At 42.8% G+C, this 21,078-nt stretch overlaps 1 protein-coding gene across 4 annotated transcripts in view; it reads left to right on the top strand.

The window, feature by feature from the left end:
- The window catches only part of ARHGEF3 (Rho guanine nucleotide exchange factor 3), a 268,428-nt gene extending 258,055 nt beyond the window's left edge, over positions 1 to 10,373 (top strand). For 3 of the 4 annotated variants that reach the window (XM_080926025.1, XM_080926026.1, XM_080926027.1), the window contains 3 exons: positions 4,762 to 4,932; positions 7,461 to 7,647; positions 8,942 to 9,418. In XM_080926025.1, the coding sequence (XP_080782151.1) occupies positions 4,762 to 4,932; positions 7,461 to 7,647; positions 8,942 to 9,267 (684 nt within the window). In that variant the 3' untranslated portion in view covers positions 9,268 to 9,418. Of the gene's footprint in view, positions 1 to 4,761; positions 4,933 to 7,460; positions 7,648 to 8,941 lie in introns of all 4 variants that reach the window. The other variant, XM_080926028.1, reaches the window with a different exon arrangement.
- Positions 10,374 to 21,078: the final 10,705 nt, after the last annotated feature.

Raw genomic sequence — 21,078 nt, 5'->3', positions numbered from 1 at the left:
TGTATTTAGTAGGGTGCCTGATCAGACTTCCTACTTGCTACTGTACCCTCATTCAGCGAATTTTATTGATCATGGACTTTGTGAAGGTCTGTAACCTCAGCACTTGAGAGGTAGGGGAATCCCAAGTTTGAGGACATTCTGCTCTACATAGCAAGTTAAAAGCCAGCTTTTCATGGGACTACAGAATCATTATACAGGGCTTACCACACTCCCACCTCCTTGATGAGGTTTTCACTTCATACCTGGACATCCTTTCACTGGCTCCCATTCCCTTGGTCTCTTGAGTAATGGTTCTCACCCTTCTTAACACAGTGACTCTTTAATACAGTTCCTCATGTTGTGGTGACTCCCCAACCATAAAATTATTTTTTGTTGCTACTTCATGACTGTAATTTTGCTACTGTTATGAATTGTAATGTAAATATCCAATATTCAGGAAATCTATGAAAGGATCATTTGACTCCCAGAGGGGTCAAGACCACTGGTTGAGAGCCACTGCTGTAGACAATCTTGGTCCTTTATTCAGCAGAGAGTAATGTGTCCCAGGTTATAATGTGCCACATCTTGTGAGTAATAGAGCTGGGATTTAAACCCTGAATCTAACTATTTAGAAAAGTTTAAATTAGTTGCAAAACATGGAAATTTTCTAGAGTTGATTTGAACCCAGATCTGAAGCAGACCTGAATCCTGTCTCAAAGACAAAACAAAACAAAGCCAAAAAACCCAAGAACAGAAAGAAGGCTAATAAGATGACCACATTAGCCTAGTGACCTAAATATGATTCTTAGAACATTAATGGAACTCAACATTACTCAGCCTGGCCTTGAACTCTTCTTGACAATCATCTTGTCTCAGCCTCCCAAGAGCTGAGTTTACAGGCATGAGCCACCATGCCCATCAAAAACCTAATAATGATAAAAATGAATTAAGGATTTTTAATAGTCATTTTCATATAACATTAAAAGTCAATAGTGTGTTCCAGAAGGGGAAAGCATTCAAAAAAATTGAAATTAAAGATTATTACAGCTTTAAAAAAAATTTTAGAACATACTTTGGAAGAAAAGACCCAACTCTGGAAAGTTGACCTCCACTTGGGTACCATGGTGCACAACGTGCACACTCTCTCTCTCTCTCTCTCTCTCTCTCTCTCTCTCTCTCTCTCTCCCTCTCTCCCTCTCTCCCTCTCTCCCTCTCCCTCTCCCTCTCCCTCTCCCTCTCCCCCTCTCTCTCTCTCTCTCTCTCTCTCTCTCTCTCTCTGTGTGTGTGTGTCTGTCTGTCTGTCTGTCTGTCTGCCTCTCTCTCACACACACACAGATGATCTGTTTTGATCTGGCATAATGATTGGAGCATTCCTGTAGGTGATTTGGTCATCAGAAGCCTGAAGCTGCTGGATAATTAATTGCCTGTCATCTCCCAGAGAAGAGCTTGATTGTTATTGATAGTAAAAATCAAAATAATAATTAATGATATTTATCAAGTAGCCAGTAAATCGACTTTATATAATTGCCTTCCAAGTTATTATATCTCCCCCAGCGCTCACCACAGCCTGTGAGATTGCTTCTGTATCTGATGCTTTACAGTGAAGTAGAAAGCTAGCCCTAACTCTGAGCCCCTCTTGCTGTCTTGTTATGAACAAGCTTTGTGGCTAGGCCTTGCAGTTACAAAGCTGGTCCAGGAACCTCCATGTAGGGATGGGAAAGAATGAGCAAAGACTGCTGACTGATGAACCATGCAGTGTCTGCTGGGTCTGCCACGCAGGGACCAGGGCCCTGTTCCCAATGCAGACAGGGTTCACAGACACTGGGGATAAGGCCTGTCTTCCTTCATGTTTGTTTTTGTTACTGGGAAGAGTGTTATCTAGTTGCCTCCTCTCCATAGCTCATCTCCCTGAGTGTGTAGTCTGCAGGAATACAAGCTGCTCTAAATAATGATTTGTGTGGGTCCTGGGAGCTCAGATTGACTGTAAAGATTTCTTCTTTTTGAAAACACACAGTTTAGAGCATATTGTCCTCTTTTTTTCCTGTGAGCTGGCTTGAATTTAAAAACAGATAGATGAAGAATGATTGTTTGCAACAAGAGGGGATGTGTCAGATACCCATTTCCTTGTGCTTAAAGTGTAAAGCCTTCAAAAGTTGAACCTGCACCTGATTATCAGGGCAGATCTGGGCAGGAAGTGTGGTAAACTTGCATTTGCATATGTCTACAAAGCAAGTCTTCTGTATGTTCATTTACATAGTCCAGTGTGTATTTTCCTTTCTCCTTATCACAACCCCTGTAGCATACCCCAGATGAAATGTCTGTAGCCCTGTACTGTTGTTGGGCGTGTTATGGATGTGTTCGATAAACACAAAAACCTTAGTACCGGTGTGGGTTGGCCACACATTTCTGAATAAATTCTCATCTATGCAAAGTGAGGGAAAAGACTATTGAGTAAGTCTCTTCTACACCAAGGGAGTTGGTTCCATTCACTCTGACTAGATCTAAAGATAGGACTTGCTTTTAACACAAGTATAAGCTACCTCCTCATTACCCCCTTTTCTTAATCGCATTTTGAAGAGGTAATGGGACTTAACTCAAAGAAGAACTGTCTGCTTATTTTTATTTTTATTTATTTTTATTAGTTTATTGAGACAGGGTCTCATGTGGCAGAATCTAGCTTTCAACTTCTGGCCCTCCTGCCTTTGCCTCCCAGCTACTGGGATTAGAGATATACACTACCAAAGAGAATTTCTGAAAATAGAATGTTGACTATCCACTTATTTATTGATTCCAAAATCTAAGGATTGTCCCAGCCAGAGAGGGAGCCTGCCCACCATTCCCCCTGCACAAAACAACCTCGCTTTTGGTGCGGCTGCAGTGAGCACTGCTATGCTTGGTTCATGTCAGGAGCTGGTTGAGTGGATGGCCTTGTTCCACAAGGGACTAGACAGACAGGGTGGATTCCAGGGTGCGTTGGCTCCTTACTGATCTATATTGTTCATTTTCTCCCTTTACCAGAAAGTTCTTGCCTTCAGTTGAACCCTAGCAAGACATACAACAACATATTTAACTTAAATGCACAGCTGCTATGCAGTCTGCTTTGTGTAATTAGAACTCTCTGAAATCATTCAGGATAAACATCCTCAAGACCCAGGGTAAAAAGACCAGCACATCAGAGTACTGGGGAGATACAAATACAAACCCCTGTGTTTGGTGGGTTAGAGCAGATTCTGAGTGTGGAGTAATAATGCTGACTGTTTGCATTGTTTTGCCTGTCAATATTTTTTCACATAGCAGAGAAAGGAGCTGTGTGTGAAAGTAGTCAGAGTGGCCACTGTAGGGTTTGCGTTTCTAATTCTTCATGTGACATGCCAGCTCTTCAGTTCCTGAGTCAAATTAGGAAGTGAGCCCATGGTATCTGCCCTCAACCTGCAACTCAATTAAGTTAGCCAGACTAGTTTCAAACTAGGGTGAGTCAAGCCACACTCCTGCCTCAGCCTCCCAGCAGCCGGGATTATGGATATATATGTATGTATGTATGTATGTATGTATGTATGTATGTATGTATGTATGTGTATATATCACTGTATCCAACTCTGTGTCCCACTTTAACTAAAGAAAATAGAAAGTCAGCCAGATGAAAACCTTTCTGAGTTGCCTGGGCACTCACAGGAAACTGGAAATCAGCTCAAGAGTTGATTAATTCTCCTGTCTAGCTACAACTAGGAGATAGTTCACTGGTAAGAAGCTATGGCCGTTACTGGTTAGGTCTTTTTAAAGGGAAGTCCACTGCCTCAGCATCCCAAGTGTTAGGATTATAGGCATGCACCACCATGCTTGCTTAGGTGTAAGTAAATTTGTAAGCATCCAAGACTACCTTGTTTGTCTCCTGCTCGGATAACGTTATGGATTACTTTCAGATTTGTCTATGTCTTTTTTGGTTGGGGTTTATATCGCTGTGGTAAACACCTTGACAGAAACCAACTTGAGAAGGAAAGTGTTTCTTTTACCTTAACACGTATTTATCCAGAACTGAGAAAAGCCAGGGCAGGAATCTGGAGGCAGGAACTAAAGCAGAGGCCATGAAGGGATGCTGCTTACTGGCTTGCTCCCCATGGTTTTCTTACACAACTCAAGACTACCTGTCTAGAGGTGGCAGCACCCACACAGACTGGGCTCTCTCATACCAATCAAGAAAATGTCCTATAGGCTTGACCATGGGCCAGTCTGGCAAGGGCATTTCTCCATTGACATTGCCTCTTCCCAAATGACTGTAGCTTGTGTCAAGGTGACAAAACACTAGCCAGCACAGAATATGATGTAAGTATGTATGTATGTATGCATAAATTATATAAGCAAATATAACTGTATTAAACTTAGCTGGATAGTGTGGTACACAGTAAGTAAGTGGATCTCTGCGAGTTCGAGGCCAGTCTGGTCTACATAGGGAGTTCTATGCCAGCCAAAGCTATATACTGTGAAACTCTGCCTCAAAAAAATAAATAAATAAATAAATAAAAATAAAAAGAAAAGAAAAGAAAAGAAAGAGAAAGAAAGAAAGAAAGAAAAGAAAGAAAGAAAGAAAGAAAGAAAGAAAGAAAGAAAGAAAGAAAGAAAAAATGGTATATTAAAGCTTTGGGTTTTTTGCAGTGGCCACATAGATCTCTGCTCTCAGCATTAGATACAGTGGTATCTGGGTAGCCTCAAGGCTGGCCCCAAGCCTCTGGTTGTGGGTGGTTGGCCTACTTCCTCCATTTTTACTATTCTTATTTGTTTCCATAGATAAACATCATTCAGGGGATTGTGGCAGAAATCAACGCCAAGACTGGGGAGTCAGAATGCCGTTATTATAAGGAGCGGCTTCTTTACTTGGAAGAAGGCCAGAAAGATTCCCTGATTGACAGCTCCAGGGTCCTGTGTTGTCATGGAGAGTTAAAAAATAACTGGGGTGTGGTAAGTAGTTACCCTCTCTTAGGTGCTTTGCCCTGGCACTTCCCTTTTTCTATTCCCACCCTCAATACATTTCTAGCCCTCCCTTTTTTAAATTCCGAGACTGTCTCAATTAGGTTGCCCCGACAAGTTCCAAACTAGGATGAGTCAAGCCATTCTCCTGCCTCAGCCTCCCCAGCAGCCAGGATTATGGGTATATACAACTGTATCCAGCCCTGTGTCCCACTTTGACTTCAGAAAATCATGAGCCAGATGTAGTGCACAGATCTATAATCTCAACTACTTGGAAGGCTGAAACAGGAGAAAAAAATTAAGTCCAACCCCTGTCAGGGCTACAGAGAGCGGATGAGACCTGCTAGATCTGTGTAACAGATTCCAGTCCAGCCAGAGCTACATAGTGAAAACCTGCCTCCATAACGAAGTATTTACTTTAGAAGAGGTTGATTAAATTTAATAATTTACGAGACACCCTTTCAACTTATGTGAGCAGGTCTGGGAGCATCCCTTGTTAGAGAGTCTTGAATAACTGTTCTCAGGGCTGCCGTGGATTCAGCCATACCATTTAGAATGGGGCCAACTGACAGCTGCTGAAGCCACTGTACACAGACCTGTGTCTGTGTGATAGAACATTCCTGACCACCGGAAGGTTGTTTTCTGCTTCTCATGAGTTTCCAGAAAGCAATAGGGGATGTACATGATGTGACCCACTCAGTTCCTTGAAAGTTCTTTCTAGGAAGTCTTGAGAATCAGGAAGAAGCATTGCTCCCTGGAGGTGCCTGTTCCCTTCTCCTACACCAGCTAAGGCTGGAGGCCTTTCTGATGAGACGCACCTATGGCAGAAAGAGGAGCTCCTTAGACAGTAGAGTTTGGAGCATAAAGACAGCAGATGGGAGTGGTGGTGTTGGGTTTGGCTCTTGCTGGAGGTGTGAGTGGCATTAGGAACAAAATCTTGCTTCAGGAAAAAGAACGTAGCAGTGACAGGAAAGGGGAGCTGAGAACAGCTAGAGGTCCTCACCGAAAACTTACAAGTGAAGGACATTTGTAATGCCCAGACAATCCAAGTTCAACGGCCTGCCTCAACTAGAAGATGGATTGGTATAGAAACAAAAGTCCCTGGTTCTTTTAAGTTCCGAACACAATGGCCCAGCCCCCTCTCTCTCTCCACCCCTAAAGGAATATTTTTAATATATTTCTACCACCTCTACACCCTGGTGAGGAAAGCCTTTAACTTGATTTGGTTGCTCTACTGTTTTGTGATCTTTTGAGTTTTCTTTTTTTTATTATTATTTTTATTTTTATTTTTTATTGTCTGTCTATTTTGAAACAAGAGTTTCCCCCAGGTTAAACTCAAACTCACTGTCTAGCCCAAACTAGCCTTGAATCTGTAATGTCTTGCCTCTGCTTCTGACTGGTAGGAAGGTGAACCTTCTCACCACCCAAGGCCTTGTAGAGTTGTTTGTGTCTGCAGTATGAGAAATGTGTGTGGTAGAAGACCAATAGATTTCCATTCCCTTGAATCGCAAACCATGGCTAATGTAGAATGTGCTTCTTCTGCTCAAACTCAAGTTCTCATTTTGAGTTTTTACTTCTCCCCATTAGTGGCCTCCTTTGAGAGTCCTGGATTGGCACCCCCATGTATTTCTTCCAGAATTCAGAACCCAGTATCAGAACTACAATCATTCCACCTTTAACTCCTGAACGTTTCCAAGGATCTGGTGCTTGGAGTTGGACACCAGAGATGCGCCCCAGCTCCACACAGGCAGCTTGTTCTCCCTGTGTTCGTTGAGGCATGCCTTCATTTTCTGAGATTTTTTTTAATCCCAGCTCCACACCAGCAGCTTCCTTGTATGATGTGATTTGAGACACACTACCATCTTTTGGGATTTTTTTTTTTTCCTCTTTGCCTATAACACATGTCCAAGATACACCCTGAAAGCACACTCTCTGGAGAGCCCAGGTGCTGGTGAGCTTACGGAGAAGGACATGAGGGTCGTCTTCCTCAGGCTCCAGCAGCGAGGTTCCTCTCAGGCGAGCAGGGTCCCAGTCAGAGTTGCTGGCTGAAGAGACACATTTTTATGGGCTTGGGTAGCCCAAGTTATTATTAGGCTTTGATATACACTCTTGTTCTTGTAGATTATCATTAACTTGATGTCTTGAATTGCAGCCAGGAAAGTAATAATTCCTTTCACCATCCTGTTTGTTCTGGTCCCTTAGTTTTCTCTTGGTTGAGCTGGAGGCTGTCTGTGTAGAACAGGTTGTGAACTGTAATCGAAGTAGGGTTCTGGCTATGGTTAACTGTAGAAAGGCTTTCTCAAGCGGGTCCCTAAGGAGGAACCTAAATTAAGGCAGTAGATATGTGTATCTGGAAATACTTGAAATCTGCCCAACTTCTGTTTTCCTAGAAACAGATTTGAGCATGCGCATAACCCATTATGAACCCAGTTCCTGGAGACCTCTTGCTGCAGAGGGCCACAAACTCACCACTTAGTAAATGGTTGCTCAGGACAATCCTACGGGCTCTTTTCTTCTAGAAACTCCATGTTTTCCTGTTCCAAGAAGTGCTGGTGATCACTCGCGCTGTCACACACAACGAGCAACTCTGCTATCAGCTGTACCGACAGCCCATCCCTGTAAAGGACCTCACGCTGGAAGACCTGCAGGACGGAGAAGTTCGACTGGGTGGCTCCCTGCGTGGGGCCTTCAGCAACAATGAGAGAGGTATGTGTGGGTAGAGAACAGCAGCGGCATTGAACCATTTGATCATAGAAATGTGGAAGGAGTGGCTGGCTGGAGAAAAGAGAAAACCAAACTGTTTCGATGCTGACATTTCACCTCCTGATTGATGTACAGTCAAGGTCAACCTCTGAGCCTCAGCTTCCCACTTTGTCTGCTTCCCCTTTGAGATGGCTTTGGGCATTAGTAGCAGACTGTGCAGGAGCCCATCCATGTGCAGCTGAAGCTGGTGCACCGTTTGCTTTCTGGTTCAGTCTCCTACTGCTACATCAAAGTATGCTTAATACCATGCAGGCTCTGTGTGGGCGCTAGTGCATAATGTAAGGTTGTGTAGTTGTTCTGACGTAGCTGTTGAAGGATTGTGAGTTTGAGGCCAACCTGGGCTACATAGTGAAAGCCTACCTCAGAAGAAAATAAAAGCTCAGTGAATGGTGAAAGTGTGTACCTGCAGCACTATTCAGTCAGCATCTCTAACCCTAAGACTTAACCAAATAAAGGAAGTCACCAGGAGAGGCCATGATAGCGGTCCCGTCTGGCATCTTTATTTAGTGATGCTCATGAGCACTGTTTCAGGTACCAAAGATAAGCTATGACCTTTACAGTTCTTGTTTTCTATGGAGTGTATAGTATACAATGGACAAATATTCCTAATGCTGGTTAGAAAACTGAAGCTTAATCCGGGAATAATGGTGACTGCCTAGGACCTTCATCTCCGCACTTGGGAGACAGAGGCAGGTGGATGTCTATGAGTCTAAGGTTAGACTGGTTTAGACAGTGAGTTCACAGCCAGCCAGATCTACATAATGATCTAAATAACAACAACAACAGTAATACTAATACATAATAACCATAAAGGGATGGACAGAGATTGACAGGCTTATCTGTCTTTTTTTTTTTTTTTCTAAAGTAGGGTCTGTAATTTTATTTAAATAAAATTGTTTCACTTCCCCCCTTCGGTTTCCTTTCCCCACCCCCTCCCATGTTTCTTCCTCCCAACTCCTCCCGTGTCTCTTCCCTCCAGCCCCTCCCATGTTTGCTCCCAGGGCTTCTAATATCCAGGTGGCTCTTGTCAATCCCTTAAGGAAAACAGAGCTAGGTCTGTCCCACTCCAGTCAAGTAAGAGTAGCATCAGGGTAGAACCGACCGAGTCCTGCATCAGTAAAAAGAGACATCCTGTAATCAGCAGTGGCAGGCATGGGCCACAGGGTGTGCCCATTACATTAGGGCCTTGGCAAATACCTACCCATTGACCCTCTCTTCACGTGTTCTTCATTTCTAGTTAAAAACTTCTTCAGAGTCAGTTTCAGAAATGGATCCCAAAGTCAGACCTACTCGCTACAAGCCAGCGACACCTTCAACAAACAGCAGTGGCTCAACAGTATTCGGCAGGCCAAAGAAACAGTTCTGTCTGCCACCGGGCAGGCTGGCTTGCTGGACTCCGAGGGACTGTTCCAGGGTCCCGGCCCTGAGAAGAGGGAGCAGATGGACCTATTGGACAGCGAGTCCGACTGCAGTATGGACACGAGCGAGGTCAGCCTTGAATGCGAGTGGATGGAACAGACAGACGCATCCTGTGCACACAGTAGGCCGGAGGACAGCGTCTGACCCAAGGCTGTGGCCCTGCCAGCAGCAGGCCCGTGTCTTACCTGTACAGTGTTTGCATTGCGCACGTGAACGGTCTGGAGAGGCACTTTGTAATACTTCTGTGCCTGTGTTGGCCTGGTCCCCTGTGTCTGCTCCATTTCCCAAGCACTGTAACTGCCACCCAGTCTGTGTCAGCTTGCAGCAGCCCTTGCCCCGTTGCTGTATCTCACAAGCATCTGGATGTGTCACTGTCACCGAAGCCTCCTGTGTGAACCATGGAAACTGAAGTCACTCCGGAGGGTCTCAGGATTTCCTGCTCTGCTTTCGAGCCCTGGTTCTTGAGCTATAGTCGGACTGGTGGTTGATTTTTCCCCTTGGGGCCAGTTTCCTTGGCTCTTAGTAACTAGGATCAGCTAGCCAAACTGGAAAGTTCTTAGTTCCAGCCTTGATTTACAGAGCAAGGATGGGTAAAAAGACCTTGAAGGGAAAAAAATAAAGTTCACAAACAATATAGAACAGCTTCTTGCAAGTGTAAATACTTTAGGGATTTGTATAAAATTATACCCACACCAGCACTAGTAGTAATGATTCTAAATTATTGCCAAAAAAGTTTTTTTGTTGTTGTTATTATTAATTTCTGCATCTATCAAGTTTACAGAAAAGAAAGCAGCAAAAGACAAAAGTTGTCCCTTTATCATGCACATGTGTCAAAAGAAAGAAGCTGTGTGACAAGAGCAACCAATAGAAAAACAAGGTATATGACAATATTCTTCTTCAAGACATATTATGATCAGTTCTATCCTGTAAAGCATTTTTCTGTATTTATAGATTTTAACCATGGTGGATTTTTTTTTTCTATTACAAGTGTATTTAAAATCATTTTGTTTCTCAAGTTGCTGACTTAATGAAAAAAACCTGCCCCAGGCAGGTGCAGTGGAAAGTTGAGGCAGGACACTGGACGATGAAGAAAAGCTTGAACTGTTCTCTGTAGAGCCACCAGCCACTGTGACCAGTGAGTTAAGAAAAGGTCTCTGTCAGAGTCAGCCTGTGGGAAGAAAGTGGATGAATGTTTTGGGGAAATGAATACTTTTGTATAGCAGCCTTAAACTTTTCTTGAAACATTTCAAATAAATTGCATTAAAAATACCTTTTCCCCTGTGTACAGTGTGTGCTCAGCCACCATCAAGTCTCAGGTTGCTCTCTTGAAGGGCAAGAGTTCCTTTTTCTGAAATTTCACATGTGGTTTCCAAGAACACCTTACCATAGAACACAGGCTGAAGTAATGGTGTGACTGATTGGCTGAAGCTGTTACAGAACATGTTTCTGTTTTCTTAAGCACTCTGCTCTGATTTTTTTTTTTAACCATGTCTAGTTAGTGGGCATCATTTATTCATTTATATACATTTAGTGTATGTGAGACACGCACATAAGTGCACAGGCACTACCTACCACACCTGAGCGGAGGTCTGAAGACAACCTGAGTACTTAGTTCTCTCTTTCACTGTCTGAGTTTTGAGACCGGAACTCAGGGCATCTGGCTTGACATTAGCAGCCAGCACCTTTACCCATTTTAGTGGCTTGCCGCCCTTCCCCCACTCACTCACCTTTATCTATGCCCTAGCCAAAGCTTAGTGGTAAGTCAGAGCTGTGACAGAAAAGTGTCGCATCTCGATGCTGATACAAGTGACTGATGGTGAACTTGAAGCTAACAGGTGTACTGGTGCACACCAGTAACTGCAGCCCTTCGAAAGCAGAGGCAGGAGGATGCCCAAAAGCTCAAGGGCAGCTTACTCTGTATAGCAAATTCCAGTCCAGCTAGGACTACATAGTGTGACCACATCACAAAACAACAAGAAAAAGGAAGGTGGAAGGAAAGTTTCATTTTAAAATTATATTGGAATTTTAGTCTACTTGTTCACTGAAACAGTTTAATATCTCTGAAAGAGTAGGGTTTCTGTTTTGTTTATAAAAAGGCTGAACAGGTTTAAGCTCTTAACCACTTCCAACAGCATGTTAGTCCAGTAAGGCTAATGACAAGTTCTGTCTTTATAACACGCTTCTGCCGTGTTCTTTAACATGTTGTTCACTCCCAGATTCGGCATAACATTCACAGAAACGGCAAGTCCAGTTTTTGTTTTTCTCAAGGGAAAAATCAAGTTCTCTGTTTGGAATCCCAGCACTCCAGAAGCTGAAGCATTGATTGCTACAATTTGAAGGCCAGCCTGGGCTACACAGCACCAGGGGCCAGCCTGGGCTAGACAGTACCAGGTCAGTCAGCTACATAGTTAAATATCACACACAAAAATTTAAAAGAAAAAGAGGGAAGGGAAGGAAAAAAGAAAGGAAGGGGGGAGAAAAAAGAGAAAGCACACCCAGTCTGCTTTGTTCTGTGGTCTTCCTTTGCCCATCCATCGTTCAGAGCCATTTTAGACAGGCTCCATTTCTCGTCCCTGCAGCAGCATTGGGTTGTTTGTGCCGACATTGTGAGAGTTAATGGGAGTGACGGGAGGTTACACGGGTTTCAGTCTGTCCCAAAGATGTCACAGTACACACAAAGAAATGTAACTCTTGTAGTCAAGACACAGGGAAAACAGCCAGAGCTGGCAATTCTGTGCAAAGTTAGAACATGGTTTCAGTTTCTGGCTTGTGGCCACTGCCACTGACTGCTTCAGTTTCCATTCGCAGAAGTCCCCAGCCACTAAGAATGCAAACTTCGTGGCTACAGGAAGCTACAGCCCACTCAGTGAGCAGCCTGTTCTACATTATGTTCTCTAAGGTCTAGTTTTGTTTGTTTGTTTGTTTGTTTGTTTACTTGATTTCCCCAAATCCAGAGCACCACCTCGTTTTAGACAATGGCCATCCAGAATTGGAAGACGATTCCCCAAACCCAGAGAGCTATCTGGAGGAATCCAAGTCATCAGGATCGAAAGCCCCATATGAGCAAGTGCACAGTGAGAAGACGTTAACTAGCCCTGAAGTCTGTGTAGACAGATAATTTTAAAAAACATCACAGCTTCAGCTGGAGAGATGGCTCAGTGGTTAAGAGAACTGACTGCTTTTCCAGAGGTCCTGTGTTCAATTCCCAGCAACCACATGGCGGCTCACATCCATCTGTAATAGGATCTGATGCCCTCTTCTAGTGTTTCTAAAGACAGCTGCAGTGAACTCACATAAATCTTAAACCAAACCAACAAATAAACAAGAACAAAAGAAAAAACATAAAACAAAAAACCCCACCATCACAGCTTGTTACATCATACCTTTTGTTTTTCAGGAATGTTGTTGGTTCTTCCAGTCAGCACCAAGTCTACCTAGACAGAGATGTTTATCAAAGGATAGCCTAGTTTTCTTTGTTGCTCTGACAAACACCATGACCTAAAAGCAACTTGGAGAGGAAAGGGCTTATTTCAACTTACAGTTCCAGGCCACAGTCCCTCACTGAGGGAAAGTCAAGGCAGGAACTGAAACAAACCACAGAGGAATGCTGTTTACTAGCCCATTCACTGACTCATGCTCAGCCTTTTTATATTCCTACCTGCCAAGGGGAATGGTGCTTGGTTCTCCCACCCACCCATATACATACACACTGTCAGTGAACACAGTTTACCATCAGAGTGGCCACAGGACAATCTGATCAGTGTTGTTCTTCAATTAAAGTTCCCTCTTTTCAGGTGATTCTGCATTGTAAAGTTGCTGCATGAGACCCTGTCACAATACACATGCACAGGGGGGATATTTGAGATACAGAATGTGATGGGGAAGGGGACCCAAAAGGTTAACAGTATGAATATGATCAAAGTACATTATATTCATGTATGAATACAATGGTGCTGGCAAGAGACTGGTAAAGTGAATGTCTTGCAAATGTGGAGATTTTGAGTTTGAACCACAGAATACATTAATCTCAGCCCTCGAGAGGCAGGCAGATCTGTGAATTTAAAGCCAGCCTGGTTTATACAGTGAGCTCCAGTACAGCAAGGGCTAAGTAGTGAAACCCTGTCTCATAAAACCAAAAAAAAAAAGAAAGAAAAGAAAAAAAGTTGGAAATTCTGGGAGACTAGAGCACCTACTTGTGCCAGGTTTATGGCAAAATGCCCAAGAGAAACAATTTAAAAAGAAAGCTTTAATTTGGCTCATGATTTTCAGTCTTGGTTATTTACCCCACTGTCTTTGGTACCCGAGGCAAGCTTGGCAGGCCACCACGGAGCAAATAAACACCAGGGTGCCACTGCCCATCTTGTGACTGCCAGAAGGAAAGGGGAGACAGGAAGAATCTAGGGACAAAATACAGCCTTCAAAGGCAGCCACTCCCAGTGACCTGCTTGTGTCCCCAGGCTCTGATATCAGAGATAGATAGGCAGATTTATGATAGAAGTGCCTGGGGAGATTGGGCAGGAAGACGGGTCAGAAGGAGTGAACTTGCCTTTACTCTGTGTGCTGACTTGCCTAAAAAATTCCGAATCTAAGCCCAGGGAAGTAGCAGAAGCCCGAGATTGTAAAGGTCTTCGAAGGCGGAAGTAAGAGAATTGTGAGTTCAAGGCCAACCTGAACTTCATTTCAAGTCCCAGGTAAGCCAAGGCTACATAGACCTGTCTGAGAGGGTGGCAAGGTGGCTCAGTGGTTAAGAGCACTAGCTGTTCTCCCTGACTGTATCCCCAGCACTCACATGGTAACTAATGAACGTCTAGAGCTCTGCTTCTAAGGGATCAGATGGTCTTCTCTGGCCTTGTCCAGGCACACACCTGATTTGTAGACATATGTAGTAAAATATCCATATGCAGAGAAAAAAATTTTTAAATTTTTATTTTTGCTCAAGTTATGTTGGTGCTCTGCTCGGACATCCAGTGGAGCACAGGGTATTCGGGATGTCTGGTCAATATTTGGTTTGTCACACACTACATCCAGCAGATATTTAATTTTAATTTAAAATAACACAGAGGAATAATTTACACATGTTTAAAGGAACTCATATTAGGTGACCACCCACGGACTTCAGAGGAACGTGCAGAATCGTGTAACCATAACCACAGTAAAGATACTGAACTCTCTCTCTATCCCTGTTGCTCACAGTCCCCTGTGCACTCCCCACCCACCCTTTCACTCCAGCTAACTCCTGACACTGAAAGTTAGGATGGTTCTAGAATTTGATGTGATTGAAACAATGCAGTAAAGACACTTTGTGCCTGGCTTCTCTCCCTCATCATATTTTTAGTACTCTTGGAAACTGTCACATATCAGCCCCACATGGGTCTTATTGATGAGTAACAGTCTACTGTCTGCCTGTGTTACTTGTTTGCTCATTCATTCCCTGTTGCATGGTTGACAAGAAAAGTTGTTATAACGTTCATAATGAAGTGTATTGTAGACCTGTATTTTCACTGACCTTGAGAAAATACGCAGGAGTGCTCAAGATGGATTACACAACACCAAGTATGTGTTTGACAAGACATGTCTCTGAACTATTTTCCACATGGCTATGCCATTTACATCTCAAATAATTGTAAGTTTTTAAAAAAGATTTATTTGTTATATATGAGTACACTGTAGCTGTCTTCAGACACACCAGAAGAGGACATCAGGTCTCATTACTGATGGTTGCTGGGATTTGAACTCAGGACCTCTGGAAGAGCAGTCAGTGCTCTTAAACGCTGAGCCATCTCTCCAGCCCCCAAATAATTGTAACTTAACAGTGCCCATCTTGCTATTGTTCCATGTTCCATCGGAGAATGGCACCCAAGTCAGAGCTCTGGGAAAAATCCTGCTATGACTAAGTAATACTTAATACTTAGTCATACTTAATACTTAATACCAAAATTTCTATAATAAAAAATTACACACACACATACATAACATACACATATGTATGCATGCATATTATTTACATAACTCTTCTGAAAATAATTGCTTTGAGATAGAGTCTCATCATTTAGTCTTGGCTGTCCTGTGGTTCGTTATCTAAATCAGGCTGTCTTCAAACTCAGAGATCTTTCTGCTTCTGCCTTCTGAACGCTGAGATGAAAGGAGAGTGTTACCATAGCTGGTTTCCTGAAATGTTTAAAAGTACTGCCACTCAAAGCATGAGACTTTGCTTCAGAAGAACTCACTGTATACACATAGCCCTACAGTGTGGGGTGTACACTTGAACAGGTAGGTTTTGAAAGTGCTTAGTGATCTGCTGCTTCCCTCTGCTGGAATATTTGTGGATGTGCTCTTGGGGGGGGGGGTCTATTAAATTCTGAAAGCCTGAAGTTTAGTATGAACCAGTTTAGCTCTTTTCTCAGAACCTAGAGCTTCAAGGACTATCTTGGGCATTCTACGAGTGGGTATATTTTATTTTTGGAGATGTCTAAACTATTTTTTTATATAGAAAATAGGATTGTGTGTCTAAAAGGTTAGAGGTGTAGCTCAGTGGCAGAGAACTGTACCACAAAATAAACAAATATTACACATATAATGGTGACCTATATTGATCAGCACCAGACACTACCTCTGTCTAGCCTTATCTGCCTCTACATCTGTGCTCCACCAGATTTTCAAGCCCTTGGGCTTCCACTCAAACATTCCAGAGGCTGGAGCCATCACTTGGCATTTTAGAGCCCTTGCTGCTCATACAGAGAACCCAAGTTCAGTTCCCAGCACACACACACACACACACACACACACACACACACGCACACACACACAAGGTGGCTTGCAAAGCCTCTGTAAGTCCAGTTACCGGGTATCCTGGCCTCCTGTGCCTCCACAGGCACCCCACACACAGGCATATTTTTAAAATCTTCAAATACAATTTCTTTAATGTAATGTAACTTTTTTTTTAACCTTGAAAACTCTAAACTAGGAACTGGAGATATAGCAAGTTGGTAGAATACTTAGATAACACATACACCAAAACTTCTAGTGCACAAATGCACACACACAGGCACACAGGTGCACACACACACACAGGATGGAAGGCAAGTAAGTAGTTTGTATCTATAATTCAAATACTCAGACTGCAGAGGCAAGAGGATTGCCTGGGCTACCTAGTAAGTTCCAGGCCAGCAAGGACTACATATTGAAACCCTGTCTCAAAAGAAACTACAGACTACTGTTGTGTCTGTATAGACAGAGTTTGTTGTGGGGGGTTCGGGGGTGGGGAGCAGTGGTGGGAGTCAGGAGGAGAGGGAGGGTAGGGATGATGGGGGTGGCAGTGTTGGGGTGGTGGTAGGGGTTGGGAGTATGGGTGCCCTTGTTTTGTTGTGATGGAAAATAAATCCAGGGCCTTGCTCATCCTACTTCTGAACAGGATTATCTGTCAGCCCTAGAAGTAATTTTTGACTTCTTTTAAAAGGAACAGCCTTATTTTATGGTTTACTATTTAATGCTTTCAGAAAATTCTAAATTTCAGGAAGGAATATAGTGAGGATGGGGGAGATCAACAACACTTAGAGTCCTTTAGTAATTTTTCTTCCTTGTGCTGGGGATTTACCCCAGGATCTTGTAAATGCCAATTGAGGGTTCTACCATTAATCTGGAACTGAATGCTGTTGTCTTGCTTATTCTCAGTGTTTGTGCAGGCTGCCATGTGTCTCTGCGTTCACTATTGGAAGGAGAGGCTTCTCTGATTAAGGTTGAGAACAGTATGTGTCTATGGGTATAAACAACAACATTTAGTTCTTCCTACCTCTGACCTCCCACCCCATGAGTTTTTGAGCATGTTTACATTACCTCTGCTGGAGTGGACCTCAAATCCAAAAGGAGAACTATTCATTTCACACACACACACACACACACACACACACACACACACACACACACATTCCAGTAGTACCACTATTGCACAAGTGTGAACATCTTGACTTACACGTCTAGCTCATATTTAATATGGTTCATGGCTCAGTAAAACCACAAAGACCTCACAACACCTTCTGGGACCATACAAGCTGGCTGACAGGGAGAAAGCATCTAAGCTAGTTCCAGGTTGGACTTTATCTTTCACTGTTCTTGAAGTCAAAGAGTCTAAGATCAAGGTAATGGCTTATGATTGTACCTTCTCATTGGGTCTTTCCACAGGAGAAAGGAAGACAGCATTTTAGGATCCTTTCTTGGGTTTAAAGATTTATTTTTATTTTATGTGTATGAATATTTTGCCTGGATGCATATTTGTGTACTGTGTGCATGCAGTGCCAGCAGAGGCCAGAAGACGGCATTGGATTCCTTGGAACCAGAGTTACATATGGTTGAAAGCTGCCATGTAGGTGCTGGAAACTGATCTCAGGTCCTCTGAAGAGCAGCTAGTTCTATAGCTGGAGAACCATCTTTTCAGACTCTCTGGGGTCCTTTTGATAACAGTGTTAATTCTTTGTGAGGGATTCACTCACATGGTCTAATTGTTCAACTGCTATGATAAAACACCATGACCAAGGTGATGTATAAAGAAAGCCATTTAATTAAAGGCTTACAGTTGCAGAGGGTTAGTTCATGGCCATCATGACAGGCAGGTGTGGTACTGGAGCAGTAGCTGAGCACTTACATTGGATCTTCAAAATGGATGCAGGGGTGTGGGGGATGGAGCGAGAGAGAGAGAGAGAGAGAGAGAGAGAGAGAGAGAGAGAGAGAGAGAGAGAGAGGAGGGAGGGAGGGAGGGAGGAAGGGAGGGAGGGAGGGAGAGACTGAACCTGGCCTGGACCTCTTAAACCTCAAATCCCATCCTCAGTGTCATAACTCTTCCAATAAGGCCACACCTCCTAATCCTTCTCAAATAATTCTAACTGGGACCAATAATTCAAATATATGGGCCTATGGGGACCATTCTTATTCAAGCAACCACAACTCTCAAAGCTTCTACCTCTAGATATCATAGCTTCAAAAAGTAAGTTACATCATAGGAATTTTGAGGAGATATAAATATTCATTGTCTGCCAATAGAAGAGTGAAATTTTTCTTGGATCATTTCTGAAGCTTAAATATTTAAATTACTTTGTGTGCTGGTTAATTTTGCACAAGCTATAGTCATCTGAAAGGAGGAAACCCCAATTGAGAGAATGTCTCTATGAAATTGGGTTGTAGATAAACCCGTAGGGCATTTTCTTAATTATTGATTGATGGGCAAGGACCCAGCCATTTATGAATAGTAACATCCCTGAGCTAATGATCTTGGGTTCTATAAGAAATCAGGCTGGGGCTGGAGAAATGGCTCAATAGTTAAGAGCAGTAGATTCTCTTTCAGGGGACTCGGGTTCAACTCCCAGGACCCAAATGGGATCCAACACACTCACACAGACATACATGCAGGCAAAACACCAGTGCACATCAAATAAGTAAATAAATAATTTAAGAAACAAAGCAAGCTGAGCAAGCCATGAGGAGCAAGCCAGTAGCAGCACCCCTCCATGGCCTCTGCATCAGCTCCTGACTCCAAGTTCCTATCCTGTTTGTTTCCCGTCCTGACGTCCTTCCTTGATAACTATGCTGTGGAAATATAAGACAAATAAACCCTTTCTTCCCCAACTGCTTTTGGTTGGAGTGCTTTATCCCAGCAATAGTAACAGTGACTAAGACACTTCATATGTAATTCTACAAGAATCTGGCAGGTGTAGCCAACTAACCAGTTCATGGACTGCATATGACTGAGGAAAACTAAGAATATTGCCCAAAATAAGCTCATAAACTTACTTAAACACCACGACACTTGTTTTGAAGTTTTAAAAATAGTTCTGTTATGGGGTTCTCAAGCACTGATCCTTGAAGATAAAAACATCTGTTGTAATGTTCACAAAATGTTGTATGTATCTGACTCTAAGGGTTCCTTAACATATTTCTAGAAATAGTACTGCATTTGCTACAATAAATTTTGGAACAAAATTGATAATTTTCAATGTTTTATATTGTCCATTATATTTACAAGAAACTGGTATTACTATGGGCCATACGATCTGTGACACTAAACCAGTTAAGACAGAAAAGGACTCATTTGTACATCTATGTGATTTGTACTGAAGAGATTTAAAAAAACATTTTTTTTTTCTCTCATATGTTGCACCCTGATTGGCCACACCTCCCCTCTCTCTCAGATCCATCTTCCTTCTCTGCCTCCCCTCAGAAAAGAGCAGGCTTCCAAGGAACATCAACAAAACATGGAATAACAAGCTACAATAAAACCAGGCACACATCTTCACACCAAGGCTGGACAAGGCAACCCAGTAGGAGGGATAGAGTTCCACCAGCAGGGAAAAGAGTCATAGACAGCCCTCACTCCCGCTGTTAAGAATCCTACAAGAATATCAGCCATTATATACATGCATGGAACCTAGGTCAGACCCCCACAGGCCTCTTGATCTCTGAGACCCCCATGAGTCCTGGTCAGTTGATTCTGTGGTGACAGTGAATGCCTTTTTATTGTAGGTAGGGTACTGATAGACAAAGTAAACATTCCCCTGAAGTCTATCCTGTAGATCAATGAGTTCATTGGGGTGACTTACAGAAACTTGGGTGACTCAAAGACAGCAGCATCATGGAAAAGTCTACCTCCCAATGGGCAAGGACTTAGAAAAGCTGCACCCTTGGAACTCCCTGTTGACCGGCAGCAGCAGCCTTTGAAAGTTTCTTCTCTTTGAGTAATTTCTTACTGCTTAGCCTCAGGGAGGGTGTCTTAGTCAGGGTTTCTATTCCTGCACAAAACATCATGACCATGAAGCAAGTTGGGGAGGAAAGGGTTTATTCAGCTTATATGTCCACAATGCTGTTTATCACCAAAGGAAGTCAGGACAGGTACTCACACAGAGCAGGAACCTGGAGGCAGGAGCTGATGCAGAGGCCATGAAAAGGTGCTGCTTACTGGCTTGCTCAGCTTGCTTTTTTAAAGAATCCAGGACTACCAGCCCAGGGATGGCACTACCCACCATGGGCTGAACTCTCCCCCCTTGAAAACTAATTGAGAAAATGCCTTACAGTTGGATCTCATGGAGGCATTTCTTCAAGGGAGGCTCCTCTCTCTGTAATAACTTCAGCTTGTGTCAAGTTAACACACAAAACCAGCCAGTACAGAGGGCTTTCGAGTCTTGTAAGATTTCTGAACTTCCTGAGTCTTGGGAGCTTTTTCCCAACAGGAGGTAGTGTTTCAGTTCAGAGGAAATAGCTGTAAAACAAGCAGGAAGAAGGGTAGAACATTCTAGTGATTCTAACCAGCACCTTTAACAGTAATATGAGCAAATATCTAAAAGGAAGGATATGTTTGTGTGATCTTAATACCAATTTTAATGTATGTGAATAGTATTTTGTATTTGTTTTTTTTTTCCAGCTTTTGCTAAGTAAAGCAAAACTGATCCTTCAAGCATTATTATCATGTACTTCATCCCCAGAGATACTCAGATTCTTCAGAGAATGAATTAATCACCAAAGGGCACTAACCACAAATCGAATTCCTCTAGATAAGTAACTGAAAACCTCATTTTCCTCAATTAGAGAAATGTCTGGTGTTATATTTCTATAATTTATGTAAATTGAAACCATAGACCTAACAACCTTCTGATTTAAAGTTGGCTAGCTCCCCAAAGACTTCTTAGAAGGAAATTTATCATAATTAATTGTCTATTTTCTCAGAACTTTGGGGAATACTAAAACTTGAGGTGATCTACCTAGCTACACGTTCTTTTTATTTTTACAAATCTCATTTTAACCAGGACTTTTATATTACACTGAATGGAAGATAAACTACTAATTTTTTTCACTTGTGGCTATTTTGGAAATAGATATTTGAAAACCACATAACTTGGGTTGGGGAAGTAGGGACCCTGAACTCAGTTCCCCAGCAGTGCCCAACCCAGGGCATGGTTACACATACCTCTAATC

Source organism: Micromys minutus, assembly GCF_963924665.1.
Source record: "Micromys minutus genome assembly, chromosome: 12".
NCBI classification, from domain to species: Eukaryota; Metazoa; Chordata; class Mammalia; order Rodentia; family Muridae; genus Micromys; species Micromys minutus.
This window is presented reverse-complemented; position numbering and strand designations above follow the sequence as displayed.